General features: G+C 53.0%; 6 protein-coding genes across 6 annotated transcripts; 3 read left to right on the top strand and 3 right to left on the bottom strand.

Moving 5' to 3' along the window:
- Positions 1-1,455: 1,455 nt before the first annotated feature.
- On the top strand, positions 1,456-2,228 carry K460DRAFT_280436 (uncharacterized protein; the record flags this gene model as incomplete). The annotated part of the gene is made up of 2 exons (XM_040928402.1): positions 1,456-1,780; positions 1,831-2,228. Coding segments are annotated over 2 exons (723 nt in total), but the record flags the coding sequence as incomplete, so codon positions are not given.
- Positions 2,229-2,359: 131 nt separating this feature from the next.
- K460DRAFT_364934 (uncharacterized protein) lies at positions 2,360-3,839 on the bottom strand. Its single transcript, XM_040933089.1, has one exon. The coding sequence runs from the start codon at positions 3,732-3,734 to the stop codon at positions 2,523-2,525; it is 1,212 nt and encodes a 403-aa protein (XP_040791576.1). The 5' UTR covers positions 3,735-3,839; the 3' UTR covers positions 2,360-2,522.
- A 159-nt stretch (positions 3,840-3,998) lies between these two features.
- On the bottom strand, positions 3,999-4,881 carry K460DRAFT_364933 (uncharacterized protein). Its single transcript, XM_040933088.1, has 3 exons — positions 4,500-4,881; positions 4,355-4,435; positions 3,999-4,300 (listed from the first exon to the last, which is right to left on the bottom strand). Exons 1-3 carry the CDS (start codon positions 4,560-4,562, stop codon positions 4,247-4,249), a joined length of 198 nt encoding a protein of 65 aa, XP_040791575.1. The 5' UTR covers positions 4,563-4,881; the 3' UTR covers positions 3,999-4,246.
- A 1,426-nt stretch (positions 4,882-6,307) lies between these two features.
- K460DRAFT_375745 (uncharacterized protein) lies at positions 6,308-9,292 on the top strand (the record flags this gene model as incomplete). The annotated part of the gene is made up of 2 exons (XM_040934803.1): positions 6,308-6,543; positions 6,595-9,292. The coding sequence occupies 2 exons, from the start codon at positions 6,308-6,310 to the stop codon at positions 9,290-9,292; spliced, it is 2,934 nt and encodes a 977-aa protein (XP_040791574.1).
- Positions 9,293-9,541: 249 nt separating this feature from the next.
- K460DRAFT_84005 (DUF1168-domain-containing protein) lies at positions 9,542-10,601 on the bottom strand. Its single transcript, XM_040938739.1, has one exon. The coding sequence runs from the start codon at positions 10,408-10,410 to the stop codon at positions 9,790-9,792; it is 621 nt and encodes a 206-aa protein (XP_040791573.1). The 5' UTR covers positions 10,411-10,601; the 3' UTR covers positions 9,542-9,789.
- A 257-nt stretch (positions 10,602-10,858) lies between these two features.
- Positions 10,859-12,658, top strand: K460DRAFT_353922 (phosphoglycerate mutase family protein; the record flags this gene model as incomplete). Its single annotated transcript, XM_040931751.1, has 4 exons — positions 10,859-10,873; positions 10,924-11,031; positions 11,089-11,516; positions 11,572-12,658. 4 exons carry the CDS (start codon positions 10,859-10,861, stop codon positions 12,656-12,658), a joined length of 1,638 nt encoding a protein of 545 aa, XP_040791572.1.
- Between the last annotated feature and the right edge of the window lie 1,474 nt (positions 12,659-14,132).

Here is a 14,132-nt window from a genome sequence, read left to right as displayed (position 1 = left end):
AGAGGGGAAGCAACTCGGATCCGACAGCGAATGTCGTTGCTGTACGTGTTCGCTTCTGACTGCGCAATGCCCCAATCAACGCAAATAGACATGTGACTTGTCTCCAAATGGGTACAGGGGCATAGCGTCAGATACTGTCGATGATACTGGCTGGCTATGCAAAACGGCTGCTCGCTGGAAAGTCGAGTCCATATCACGTGGCTGTCGTCGAAGCACATGTTCCAGTAGTGTCGCGACCCGAGGGTAGATCGATTCAGTATCTATCTTCTCTGCCTCTTGAGAAACTATGGAGTTGCTTCGAGGAGATGATTGCGTATCAGAACACGTCGCTGCGTCTCGCGTATTAGCAAGGCAAGTTGATTCTTGAGCTACGGGCGCCTGACTGCTGCACATGTCGGATAGGATCGGCTGGATATACTCTGAACTCTTGCCGAAATGCGAAATGTAAATGCATCGATGATATATGACCCATGCTGGCAACGTATCCCAAGGCTGTAGCTGCTCGTTCAAAGGACAAATCCGGTTTCGTCGACGCCATTTGCCGTCAGATCTTTGCCCCTACCTAGCACCCGTTTGCTGACTAGGACTATTTGTCCTTCACAGTCTCTTCACGGCCATCCACGTGCTCATTGGGTATCCTAGGCATCGCTTCATAGCCTTTCCAATCGATGTCGCAACGAGTGCTTCAGCTTGAAGCGCAGCCTCCCAGTCGGCCTTGACTCTCTACTCTCGTCTCCTTGTTCTCTCTCACTCATTATATCATTCCTCTCTGTCCACCAACTGTTTCTTTACTCTATATTCTTCTTGTCCTGCTTCTAGCTCAGTTCTCTCCAAGTTCTTATAGTCATTGTAGGCTCCGAGCGTTTCGCCGCAGAAAGCGCGATGGATGGAATATTGAGGGCTGGGCATCCTTGGACCAATGTGATATGCTCTGGAACTTTGTTCGGTAGTAGTTTTGCTTCCAGATCACCATCATGAAGATGGTTTGCTCGAGTTCTTGCTGTAGCAATTTTGAGCTACCTACCATACTTACTCTAGTATGAAAGCTGCAACTATGGGAATTTATCGGAGCCTTGGTATCGCTTGGTGCTACAAGGCGCCTCTCTGATCTTGGTTTAGGAGGTGCACATGCTCCTTCCTACTCACGAACACAACGCCAGATCAGCTGATGTCGTCACTGGATGTGAAGGGAAGGTACGACGGAAGATGCCTCGACTCACTTCAAGCTCACACCCTCTTCTATCACACTCATAGCCGCAAACACTCGCATAGCCTACGCTTGCTCTGCAACCAACTGCATCACAATGGCGAACAGTGCGCCGGCCACACAGCCCAGTGAAGGCACACAGCTCGTGAAACCAGGTTTGTACAGCCCTCACATACTCTCCCCCCCACGTCTCTCCCCCAAGTTCCACGCTGTAAACATTTCTAGCCTCTACTAACGCTTATCTAGTCGACTGGGCTCTTCACATGGTAGCAGCAGCCCTCAAGTTCTCGTCCGACACCTCACCAGTCATCAGCTACAAGACCCCAGACGAGGGCCGACTAGACATCTTGAAGACACTCAACTGGTTCGAGGCGCATGATGAATACGAGTGGCCCGATTTCAGTAGACTGGGTTACGACTTCAGCCAAGCCATGCGATTTCGCCGCGCTCTGGTCAACGACCTCTTTGTTGCACTGCATAAAGTGGGTCATATCAAGATCACTGGGGAGGCTGGCGTGATGGGTACGCCGGACAGTGTGCGAGGGGTGCGTGAGACTAAGAGGACTGGTGCGGGTGGTGAGTGTGCTGATGGCCTTTGCGGTAGAGTATGCTAATATGAACAGATAGCAAGCGCATGACTGAGCGGAAGAGACGATGCAAGCGTGGAGATGATTCGGATACGGATATTGCCTCTGATGAGGAAGACAAGTACTTCTGGGAGGACGGAGATCTCCTTGCCTCCACGATGGGTTGCCTCCTGGGCCGCTGCTTAAGCATCCTTCCTGAAGAGCTCGCTGCCAGCCTTAATAGGGTAAAAGACCCCATGGAGTTGGCTGACATAGTACATGACGGCCTTGTTGAAGTGTGGAGCGAGCCGCGAAGTCAGTATAGAGAGACATTAGCTACCTTGAAGAGGAAGGCTGAAATTTGGGCTCGCGACGACGAGTCGACGACGGAAAGATTGGCTCCTGAGCTTAGTGTACAACCGGGTGGAGCGAAGTGCGGGCCTACTGCACTATGACTGATTCACTGGTCACTGAACAAGGCGGTAAGAATATCTGCACGAGTAATGTACGCTGGAAGGCATGAAGACGAAGAGACTTGCGAGTACTTACAGACAACATCTCAAGAGGCAGTCTACAAAAGGCAGTTGTTGAAGCTACGATGATTACGTATAGCTAGGCAGGTGCTATAAATGTAGTGAGAATGATAACCTCTATTTGATATCATATTATGATCGGTTTACTGCAATGTGTGCGCAATACTCATAGCTTGTCATTTCCATGCTCATCAATCGTTAGATTATCTCAAAACCTCACAGCACCACCCAATCCACGCCAACAAGCCACTTCTCTCCACTTACATCAACTTCCCACGTGGGCGCCCTGATCCCCACTATACCTCCAACTTTGATCCTAACACCACCAGCACCTCTGGCACCACCATTCCCGGCCAGCAAAACTTTCAAAACCCCATCATCACCGATAGGGCTCGGGGCGCGAGAAGTGTTGTATGAACCAGGTTCCGTGTCTCCTCTGACAAATATCACACCGCCGGCGAAACACTCAGCCTCTAGCCTTTTCTCTGTTTCCACAATGCCAGTGGAGACATGCTTTATTCGCACCTTCAACCTCACGCCGTCTTCCCGATCCCTTCCCCAAGTGATGCCTGTACTTCTATCTTGAGCCGCAAACCCAGTATTCGCAGTCTCGATAACCCATCCTGTGACGGTAGAGGCGAGACCATTGGGGACATATTTGCCATTCTTGCGCGAAGGGGAGAAGATCTCCGGCAGAGGTTTGCTAGGTTTCAATGGGGAGGTGGGGAGAGCCGGGAGGAGAAATTGGGGTTTATGCGGCGCAGAAGTTATGGATGGACCAGAAGGTGTGGAAGCGTAAATATCGGTATGAGAGGTACGTAAGTCAGCTGGCGTGTGTGTTACCGGAGCCTTGAAGCGATGCGTTGTTGGATTGCGTGCTGGGAGCGGCGTGTGCGGCTCCGATACTTGGCTGCGCGAGGGTGAGCTCGGCGGCGATGTAAGGCGTCGTTTCTTGCGCCCTACCGACTCAAAGAGCATCTCCTCCTCAAATTTCGCATCGTCACTGGAATCCATTCCATGATCCTCGACAGGTTGCACAACACACTCTCGATCACCATCAGCCTGCGTAGCCGTTGCACTTGACTGACTCGACTCCTGGATACTCTCCACGCGTTCGAATTTCCTACGCGGCTTCGAACGTGGTGTGAGCTCCGTGCGCGTGTCTTTCCATGCCGTATTGCCACCCTCCTTGCCCGTGCTGAGGTTCTCTGCCCTAGGTGTAGGTCGCGCGGGGGTAATGACGAAGCGTTTCGCAGGCGTCAACTTTTTGAATTGGAGTTCTGGCTTTTGACGCGTCGCTACAGTGGGCTTGGGTGTTTGACTAGCTAGCACATTGCGTAGGTTGGACGGTGGTTTCGGCTTGGAGGTTTGGCTACCAAGCGGATTGGGCGCTAAGAAGCGGTGCGGGGAGGGCGTGTGTGTTGGCATCGTGTGGTCTTCATTTGCGCTTTAAGGACTGCGGGGTGATATATGCTTTGAATCGCTTCGCAGTGACGTATCGAATGCAGTGTAAGTGTTGTGTCGCGGGTGAGGGCATAGTGGTGATGTGCAGGGTTGGAAGCGAGAAGCCGCAAAACGCGAGGACGCGCTGTCACGAGGAAATGAAGCTATACCTCTTCGGGAGCATTCCATCTTCCTTACAAGTCACAGGTCACGTCTGCTCAGAAGATCATACCAAAGCCAAGAATTAGAGACAGTTGCATATTATGAGGAGATCAAATTACTCGGAGATTGATGTGGACCCTTAGCCTACTACTCTATGCCTATGCAAGGACACGTAGAATGAAACCTGAAAACCCTCGCCAATGCCGTGCCATAATCGTTTGTCCAAATAGTCCACCAAGCATGTGTGGAACATCCACAGTATCGAGGGAGATGTTGAGGATATCGAGTCAAGGTGAATCGGCGGCAGAACGACCTCGAGGCAGGCATGTGTTGGCTTAACGCGTGCAGCAGCAGCCGTTGGGGATGCACGTGCAGGTACCCGTCCATCCCTTTCCCTTGTTAGCTTTGTTTTCGAAAGTGAACTTTCTGAGCTGGTATCTTACATCGCAAGGGCACTCGACGCAAGGACCCGGCTCGATCTTGCCGTTGACTTCGACGCCGACGAACGAGCGCTTTAGCGACATCTTGAGGGCGTCAGTTGTAATTCTTGTGGGTAATATTGTAACTCTAGGAATTGGGGAAAAGTACCGTGGGAGGAGAGGCCATGGCGACAGCAGAGAGAATGCCGGCAATGATGATAGCGACCTTCATGCTTGTGGTTTGGTGTTTAGGATGATGATGAAAGTGTGTGAATTGGGAAAGGTCGTGGGCTTGAAGTTGAGATTTTTGGTCGATTGAATTGAGTGCAAGGTGAGGAGGAAATAGAAGAAGCTGGATAGCTGTGATTTATATGCGTGGGCGTTTGTCCTGATACTCGTGATACGCGGTAGCGGTGTGGAAGCGCCTTTTCACGCACTCATTCACTCTCACTCATTCACTCTCCCACTCACTATGGTTACCCACCCACCCACTCGCTCACTTGCGTTTGCTCATTGAAGAGTGAAGGCGCATAGTGTGAAGAACGGCCGCTGCGGATAATGACCTGCATGTGGGGGACCGCTAAGCACGAACACTCGCATACATTCATGGAAACGTGAAGTAGATACACCGAGCAAGAAGCAGGACTGTCTTCTTGCGGTATCACTTATCGTGCCGTAGTCCATAGAAATAGGCAAATGTTCATCGTGCATTCGATTGAACTGAACTGTGCGTGCCAGCGAATAGCATTTTCTTGATATATTGAATGTTTACCAGCCTCTCGTAGTGCCGGACAATCTTTAGCTGCTCCAATTGACTTCCTCGCTAGACAAATAACGTCGAGGCTACCTATTGTCAGGGTCTATGCTAGGACAAGGTACTTTAGCCGGATCTCATTGCGCTCAGCGTACAATGCAAAAGTGCAGGCGCAATAGATGGGCTCTGTGAAGGACTAGGAACCACCTGTAAGAAAATCGAAGGCTCGTAAGGCGTTTGTTGAGAGGCTGGTAACACTGTTGATGAACAGCTCGCGTGCGGGAGATCCACGATATCCCTGTCCGTCGCCCGGTGAACATGCGAGACCAAACATCTACGCGGAGGACATGACTCGGTCTAGTGTCAGAGTGGAAGAATGCATAGCAAAGGTTATGGGTCAGAGCGTGTGATATATGATAGCTAACAGAGACACAGGGGCAGGGTATGACGAAAGCAATGGGCCTCGAGGTAAGCCAAGTGCTTGTCACCCACGCAAATGGAGACATCATGGGCGAATCTAACCACAATTGATCGGGAGAGATATCCGAGGGCGTACGTATTGTACACTGCGAGGCCCCGCGTACGGTGGATCCATCCAAGATTCGATCCTCAGTGAGGCTACCCGCAACATCCGAGCTGTTACTGTTTGTGAGTGAGCAACACAAGGAACGGGTGTTTACACTGGAGCCCAGCCACATCGAATTCCACAGGCCGAGCGAGCATGTGAGAGCGGGTGATGAGGCGTTCGCAGGAAAAACAGAAACAGACTACTAAACTGAATTAGAAACTGGAGTGTTAGAGATGCAAGGTACAGCAGGTTTAGATCGCTCGGGGCGCGCGCAATGGGTGATCCGGGGCCCACATGTGCGCCTGATTGGCGGGGTCACTGCGAGGTTGGGCCTCCTCCAGCCACGGCCGATAAACATAAGCAACAGGACATGTATCTGCCAACTGCCCCGAACTGCTGCACACGATCCACGCCAACCCTCGGCCGCTGTTCAGTCGCTCTTTTGCAGTCGCTGTCGCTGTTGCCGTCGTCGCCCTCTCCTTCGAACTAGACCTCGAGTCACTCCCTTCATTATCTCGCAATTGCAGCGCATGCACTGTATCGCTACTCGACCCGGTTCCTTGCGCGCCTCTCGCCATTCTCGCCGCACACCACCCGCTCGACGCACTCGCACTACTCTTGGACATCTGGGAACACGAGGTGGAACTGAGGCATCATGGCGACCAAAGCAGCCAACATGACTGCCTTTGGCGGGGCGCATACCGCGGGCATCTTCTCCGACATGACAGTTGACGGGCCTGTGATAGGTACCCTGGTGGTAATCATGGACCGCGCGAGGAACTTGCCCAACAAGAGGACCATGGGGAAGCAGGACCCGTATTGCGCAGCTCGACTAGGCAAGGAAGCGAAGAAAACAAAGACAGACAAGCGTGGAGGTCAGACACCAAAATGGTGAGTAGCACGTTCGCTCATGGTCAAACAGCCAAGTACTCACGTAAACAGGGACCAAGAGTTACGCTTCACTGTCCACGACTCGCCCGACTACCAGCGCCTCAAAGTCTCCGTTTTCAACGACGACAAGAAGACGGAGCTGATTGGCGAGACATGGGCCAATCTCGAGGCTGTGATTACGCCGGGCGGGGGCCAGAGCGACGACTGGCATGGCCTTACTTGCAAGGGCAAATACGCTGGAGAGATCCGCATAGAATCCACCTACTATGACACACGCCCCAAGGCAGAGAAGCCGGCCCCGGAGAAGAGACGGGAATCACTTCGACCGGATGGCCAGGGCGCAGCCGTTGGCGGACCGCGTGAAAGTACGCCAGTCAAGCGAAGGCCGCTTCCTACCGACCCAACGGGCGCGTCTCCGTCGCCAGTCAACACACCAGAACATCGAGGCTTGCGTGGAGTGAGGGCTGGTCCTCGAGAGTTGGGCTCCCCCCGGCACCAACAACAGAATGAGCAGACGCTGCAGCAGAAGAGTCAACCGGACACGCCGTCCCGTCGGCCTGTACCAGATGCATCTCCGCTGAACGGCACACCCATGTCAAATCAGAACACGCCCCAGCGCCCGCCAATGCCCCAGAATGCATACAGCACTCCCCCAAATCCACGCTCGTCAAACCCTAGGGTCGATTTAACCAGAGAGGAGAGCTTCGATATGTCGTACGCAGCACCCAAGCCTTATCAATTACAAGCTATCGATCCACTACCTCAACAAGTGAGGGATCCGGGTCTTCGAACAATGTCCCAGGATGAATTTCGAGCTACTCGAGGCATCTCCCAGCAGCCACCACCGCCTGCCGAACCTATCCACTCGCACTCTGCTCCAATGGTTCCGACCCAGCACAGCTATGAACAAGAAGCGCAGCAAGAGCACTACGACTATCAGGACAACGGATACACTAACGATCGCTCTCCGTCGTACCCTCAGGACCCATATCAAGACCCGGCTTATCAGGTTGCACCCTTGCGCACCATCCAAAGCCGCGACTACATCCAAGAGCAAATCTCCTCCTCTGAACTTTACTATCAAAATCGCTACATCGAGGCGCCCCCGCAGCATGATCTGGGTTCTGCCCGAAGGAGAAGTGCCATGCAGCCAATGGTAGAAGACGAGGGGAGTGCTATGCAGCCTATGGTGGTAGACGAGGACCTTCCACCCCCACCACCGGTCCATAGGAGAAATGCAAGCACTCTGCCCCATCCCCAGCAACAGGAACCACCTAGCTATGTTAACGAGACTCCTGCGCCTTTAAACTTTTCGCGATACCGGGAGGAAGCCGGTCAGATTGGTTACGATGCGCCGCTTCAATCATACGGGTCCATTGACTATGGCCGTCCACAACCGTCAGAGCGAAGAATGACCCTTCCTCGCTCTGCAGAGCTATCATCGAGTCGACCAGTATCCCGGGATACAATGGCCCCCTCGCCTTTGAGACAAGAGACATCAGCTTTGCCATTGAGCCTAGTCCCTGGACTCAATCCTGCCCGACAAGAAAGGGACTCTATGGTCTACCAAGCGCCGCCGGCTTACGAGACCCCACCCCGTCTACGTCACTATTCGGAGCCTGCGGAATATCGAGCAATTACTGAGTACGAAACTCCTGTTCAGTCACAGGAATTAGTACATCATCAGTCGTTTCCATCAGCCAACTCACCCTACGACTATCCACATGACCCTCCAGAACAACCTCGACGTACTTCACCCTTCTATGACCCCACACCCCTTGTCAAGCCTCGAGCTACAAGTCCAGGGGTGAGCCCTGGGGCAAGTCCCCGATACTCACCAAACCCGGCGAGCGAGCGCACGGCTAGAGGACCTGTGCGAAGTATGCCAACTCGGAAATCTGTCTCGCCTCGACCGCCTCCACCCACTGAAGACTATGGCGAGCGAAGGATGTCTGGAGTGGCGTTCAACCCAGATAGCTATGACGTGTACAATCCCAGAGCGTCAACGTCGCCGGCTCCAGGAGTATCCGAAGACGAGCGACCGGGCAGCCGCATGGAATACAATGACAAGGGCCAGATCGTTACGTTTAGTGGACGTGTCGTCGATGCCTCTGACCATCTTCCAATCGACAATTGGGCGCCCGAACCCACGCCAAAGGGCACAGTAAAAGAGAAAACGGTGCGGTCAAGGGCGCAGTTGAATGGTAGCAGAGACCTCGAGGCTGCAAGACAACGCGAGGAGAGATATCAGCGGGAACGTGTAGAGAGAGACCGTTTAAGACGCGCGGCGAGCACGACGTTTGATCTACCTAGTAGCGCGTTGGTTACGGCGAGACACGATTTCAGCGCCCATACTTCGTCTGCGAACTCCAGCGCATTGGTGCTTGCGGACTACGACGCGACGCAGCCAGGCTCAGCAGATCGCAGCAGGCTACAACAGCGCACCCACCAACAACGTCCCATGTCATCATACGACTCTTCGCCTTCCCTCCCTATGTCCGACACTCACATTCTCCGCGAACGCCCAGTTCCAAACAGCTATGGCAGCAGTCCAGGTTATGAGCGAGGCGGAGGAGGTGGGTACGGTGGGAGAGCGCCACCGATCCCAGCAAAGATACCGCTTGAGACGGGACGCCCAGTACAGAATGAAGATATGGCACTTAGTCTGGAGTTACAAAGCATCGACATTGGGCCTGGCAGCGGAGGAAGGAGGCCGAGGGCGCAGTCTAGGCGGCAGTATGGATTCTAAGGAATCTAATGACTGCAGGCCCTGGCACTTATACGATATGTTTCTTGTAGAGGATGGGGTGGCGTTTCCGTCTTTCTTTCCTGCTCGATGTCTAGTAGCCCCGGTAGATGGGACTAGGCATGTCTGAGTTATTCTTCACGGCATCTTGCATATAGCATAATGGCTGACTTGCATTTTTCTTCTCCCTGCGCCCTCGTGCGCCTTTATATATACATGAGTTTAAAGAAGCTACTGAGACTAAAGATTATATATGTTATTCCCAGATGATCCTTCAGCCCCTGATCATATGTGTGGGTTCTAAAAAGCATTGTCGAATAAAACCTAATTTGAAAAACCAGAGATATAACCCCGTCCCTCACTCTCAAACGATCGTGTCCTTCATAAAGTCCACGGTTCAAAGAGGGCAGTCCTTTTCGGCAAACGTTCAACGTCAACTCTCTCCGGGTATCAAAAATATCTTCACGTGTGATGTGATATCCTCACTCGATCTTGTCGCCTCAGTCATCATCCTCGATCACGAGGCCAATCTCCTCAGCGTTCTTGACCTCCCCGCCCTCATTTTCCTCCCCATAACCCTCCTCACCGGCCCTCAGCCCATTCGCATTCGGGACCAACTTTCTCCTCCCTCTATCTTCTGCAGCTGGCGTGCCATCCCGCTCACTCCCCTCCCCGCTCCCCTTCCCACCCTTCTTCGCCTTCTCCTTCCTTAACCGCGCCTTCTCCCTCTTCAGCCTATTCCTCTCCGTCTTCTCCCTATCTCTCTTCTCCAAATCCTCCTTCCGTGACTTGAACTCCTTCTCATCCTCCTCCTTCTTCACCTCGTCGTCCATCATCCTTAACCGCTCGTACTCCCTCCTCCGACTCGCCTTGTAGACGTGGAATTCGCCACTGCCTGCACCCGCACTGGAACCTTGGACATTGGCGACTATTTCTGGGGGCAGGGCGAGGTTTTTGGAGAGGGCGGAGCCGGGGATGTGGATGTCGCGGTCGGGCTTTGCAAAGAGGGCTTCGACTTGCGAGGCTTGAGCTGTGCGCGGGGTGAGGGCGCGCTTTTTTGTGGGGCGCTTGGAGCGCGGGTCGGCGGATGTAGGTATTGATTCGGGGATAGGTTCAGACATGGTGGTAGAGTAGATGCTGGGTTCGCGAGTGTGAAGGCAGATGCGCGGGTCGCCCGAGGCTTCTGCTGCGGTGGTCCGGCGGCGCGCGGGATACGATGTGGTAATTCAGATGGCGTGCGAGCGGTAGTAAAAGGATCGGCCGTATGTAGTGGGTTGTAGATTGTATTATCAAGCAGCGCTGAGATGTGGACGAGAGGTTTCCAGACGCTTGGACTAAAGTCTTGCGGGCAAGACCGCGGTACGGCGGGCGAAGCAAGCTACTCCCGCCAGCGAAGTCGTTCCTTCCCCACGTTGGGCTTCAGCTATGAAACACCAACTTATCTCGCGCTTTGCCTGCATTTGAGGTCAGAAATCGTTCCCGCCTTAGACCGGTCCACACTTTACCTTCTTGAAATACCCCATCGCATATTCAAACGCAAGAACAACAGCACACCATCTCCAACTCAAGATGGGGAAACCCCGCGTAGGTCCACAATACCTAGTCACGACGAGCAAGAGCTAATAGAGGCTCAGATGATTATCCTGATTCGCCATGCGCAGTCCGAAGGAAACAAGAATCGCGACATTCACCAGTTCATTCCTGATCATAGGGTGAAGCTCACGCAACATGGCTGGACTCAGGTATGCCTTCTCCCACACTTGTACTCGAACGAGCCAGCACTGACGTGACGTCTATAGGCAGAAGAAGCAGGACGATCACTCCGCTCTTTGCTCAAGCCCGATGACACGCTCCAATTCTTCACCTCCCCCTACCGTCGAACACGCGAAACCACTGAAGGCATCCTCCGCACCCTAACCTCGGATGACCCGACTCCATCCCCGTTTCCGAGAAACAAAATCACCGTCTTCGAAGAGCCACGGCTACGAGAACAGGACTTCGGCAACTTCCAGCCATGTTCAGCCGAGATGGAGAGGATGTGGCAGGAGCGAGCAGACTACGGTCACTTCTTCTACCGCATTCCCGACGGCGAGAGTGCGGCAGATGCATACGATCGAGTCAGTGGCTTCAATGAAAGTCTATGGAGATCATTCAGCGATGACAACTTTCCGAGCGTGTGCGTGCTGGTCACGCATGGCCTAATGTCGCGCGTGTTTCTCATGAAGTGGTGAGCAAATTCAGTTGCTATTGGCTGGCATTTCACTAGTATTAACGTCGCATAGGTATCACTGGTCTGTCGAGTACTTTGAAGATCTCCGTAATGTTAATCATTGCGAGTTCATCATCATGAAGCAAAGCGAAAACAGCGGGCGATACATACTTCAAAACGAGCTACGAACCTGGTCTGAACTCAAGCGGAGAGCGGCCAAGGAGGGGACAACTGGTGCGTCTTCGAGTACACCAAGCAGACCTACACCGCTCAGCGCAGCTGGACAAGTAGGGCTCAATTCATCGCCAATAATACCTACACGCCGTTGGGGTGGCTGTGTAAATGGTTGCAACCACGACAAGGTGAACTACCCACGCCGGCCAATGCGGAAGAATACTATGGACTTCCTTGGGGGTCAGTCGCAGCAGCTACCTCCACCCGCCACCAGTCTGGACGACGAGAAGGAAGACCACCCCGCTGCGGCCCAAGAAGCCGATCACGCTTCAGTCATCAACGAACAAACACCAACGAAACTTTCGCGGAAGCAAAGCACGAAGACTTCGCCTGTATTATCAATGCCACCCACGCCAGCCTCTCCCAACGACGCTTCAAACGACGCCTCTAGCAGCGAGAACGACGAGGCAGCTTCAGCATTGCGCCCGTCCCACCAGCACACCGCGCCGCGAACAGCTGCTATTCTGCGGCACTTGCAGCCGCCCCAGAAAGCGCATGGGGACGGTTTCTCGGACGACTCGGACTACTTTCCTGGCATGCAGCAATTGCATCATAGCACCAATGGTCATCGAAAGTTACTACGAGCAAGTTCAAGGCAGCGACAAGAATCCAAGGAGCGGAAGCTCGCACGTAGACAGACGGAGCAGAGTTGGAGAGAAGAGAGTGGTATGGGGACAGGGGCTCGGACAGATAGATTAGGGGATGGGGATGCAACGAGTGATGAACCCGGATCAGCGAAGCGACCTGGGGCGGCTGAACAGCCGCCGATATTAAGAGAAGCACTCAAGGGCGACATGATTGTCGAAAAGAGCGAGGAAGAAAGGGAACGAAGTGATGAGGAGCTAGATGCGGAGAAGAAGATCGGGGTGGCAGAGGTGGAGAGGATGAAAGAGGCTGAGAAAAGGAGTCTCGATGAGGTGTACTGAGCTTTAGTGGTACGTACGTATCTACTCGGTCATGTTGAATCAAGCCATCTGCCATGGACAGCGCGCGATTGAGATTGTGGCGTGCATGAATCGCACCTGCTTCCAACCTCGCTTGGAAACTTCCATCGCCATCATCAGCCTATTCCCTTCGCATCGCCTCCCCACGTTCCCGAATCCACCTTTTCTGCCATCAGAATCACTAAAATGTCGATAATTAAAGTCCGGCGCGATCGGCGCTCAACATGCGGAGAATATGCAGGTGCGACCCGGCAGATATGGGCGGCTTTATTATGAACTAGCCAACCACACCGCGAGATGCCAGCATTTGCTTAGTTACTTCGTCTACATGAGCTTATTGCAACAACATTTCCACTTTATATTTGATATTTGACGTCTTTTCATCTTTTCTTTCATGCTTCTAGGCCCTTTCAGATTTGAGCTGAGACCAGGTGGAGATGGCGCGATGTTGCGCTTGGTTTACGCATGCTGGTTAAGGTGGTATAGCTCCCTTGTTCACTGCTGAGTATTTCTGCACTTTAATTACGCCAGGTACGTTTTGATCTTACCTGGGAAACAGACTCTGAGGCGGCACATACCTGTTCTCGGGCTAGAAGTAGAATTTTAGTCCTAAGGAAATCAACTACATGCCTCACCCCTCTAATACTGAGAGGCTTTTGAGCATTCGATGATCGTCCCTTCCTCGCCGCCGATCGTTCGTCAGTCAGGCGAGGCTGTCCCGAGGTCATTGTTCAACAGATGTTTCACCTGCTGGGGCTGGCATAATGCTAGGCTAAATCAATTTGCAGGGCTATACCTGCGAAGAACGCCCACTGAACTTCAGTTCACAGCTCGCAATGCCTTCACCAGCGCTTGCTCGGTGTCAAGACGATACACAAGGGTCGGCTTTATTCACCTTGTTAGCCGTTGGTATTAAGTTCTCCCAGTCAGTATGCGACGTTGGGGGTTCCGGTCCCCAGGGACCCATCGGATCCTGCCATTCGACAGTCGATATGAGATGTTTCAATCCTTACATGCTTTGTCGGAATTAGGACCCCTAGCGGCGCGGCTACGAAACATAGTATCACGGACGATCCTGGCCATTGCTCGCGATAGAGTGCTTGCAAAAGCAAACGGCCCTACTAAAGCTTTTCCGCATATCATCACGTCTTGTATACAAAATGATCCGTGCAAAAACCCACGAGTGAAAGATGACACCGATACCTACTTTTCCCCGCTGCAATTTGTCTATTGCAGCGTCGTCGTTCCAAGCCATTCAGGCTCATCTACACCACCCTAGTTGTTGAACAGTCCAATAGGAGTTTTGATTGCAATGACGTTTCGCTAGTCAGGAACATACTTTTTGTTCACAGTCCAGGATACAGGGGAACGCGGTGGACACAGGTATAAAGGCAGGTTATCTGAACCCTAATACGATATCAACGAGCAAGTCTTAGTTCGATCAACTTCAGCCGTC

This window comes from Cucurbitaria berberidis, assembly GCF_010015615.1.
Source record: "Cucurbitaria berberidis CBS 394.84 unplaced genomic scaffold K460scaffold_2, whole genome shotgun sequence".
NCBI lineage: Eukaryota > Fungi > Ascomycota > Dothideomycetes > Pleosporales > Cucurbitariaceae > Cucurbitaria > Cucurbitaria berberidis.
Note: the sequence above shows the minus strand (reverse complement) of the source record. Positions and strands in the feature narration are given on the sequence as shown.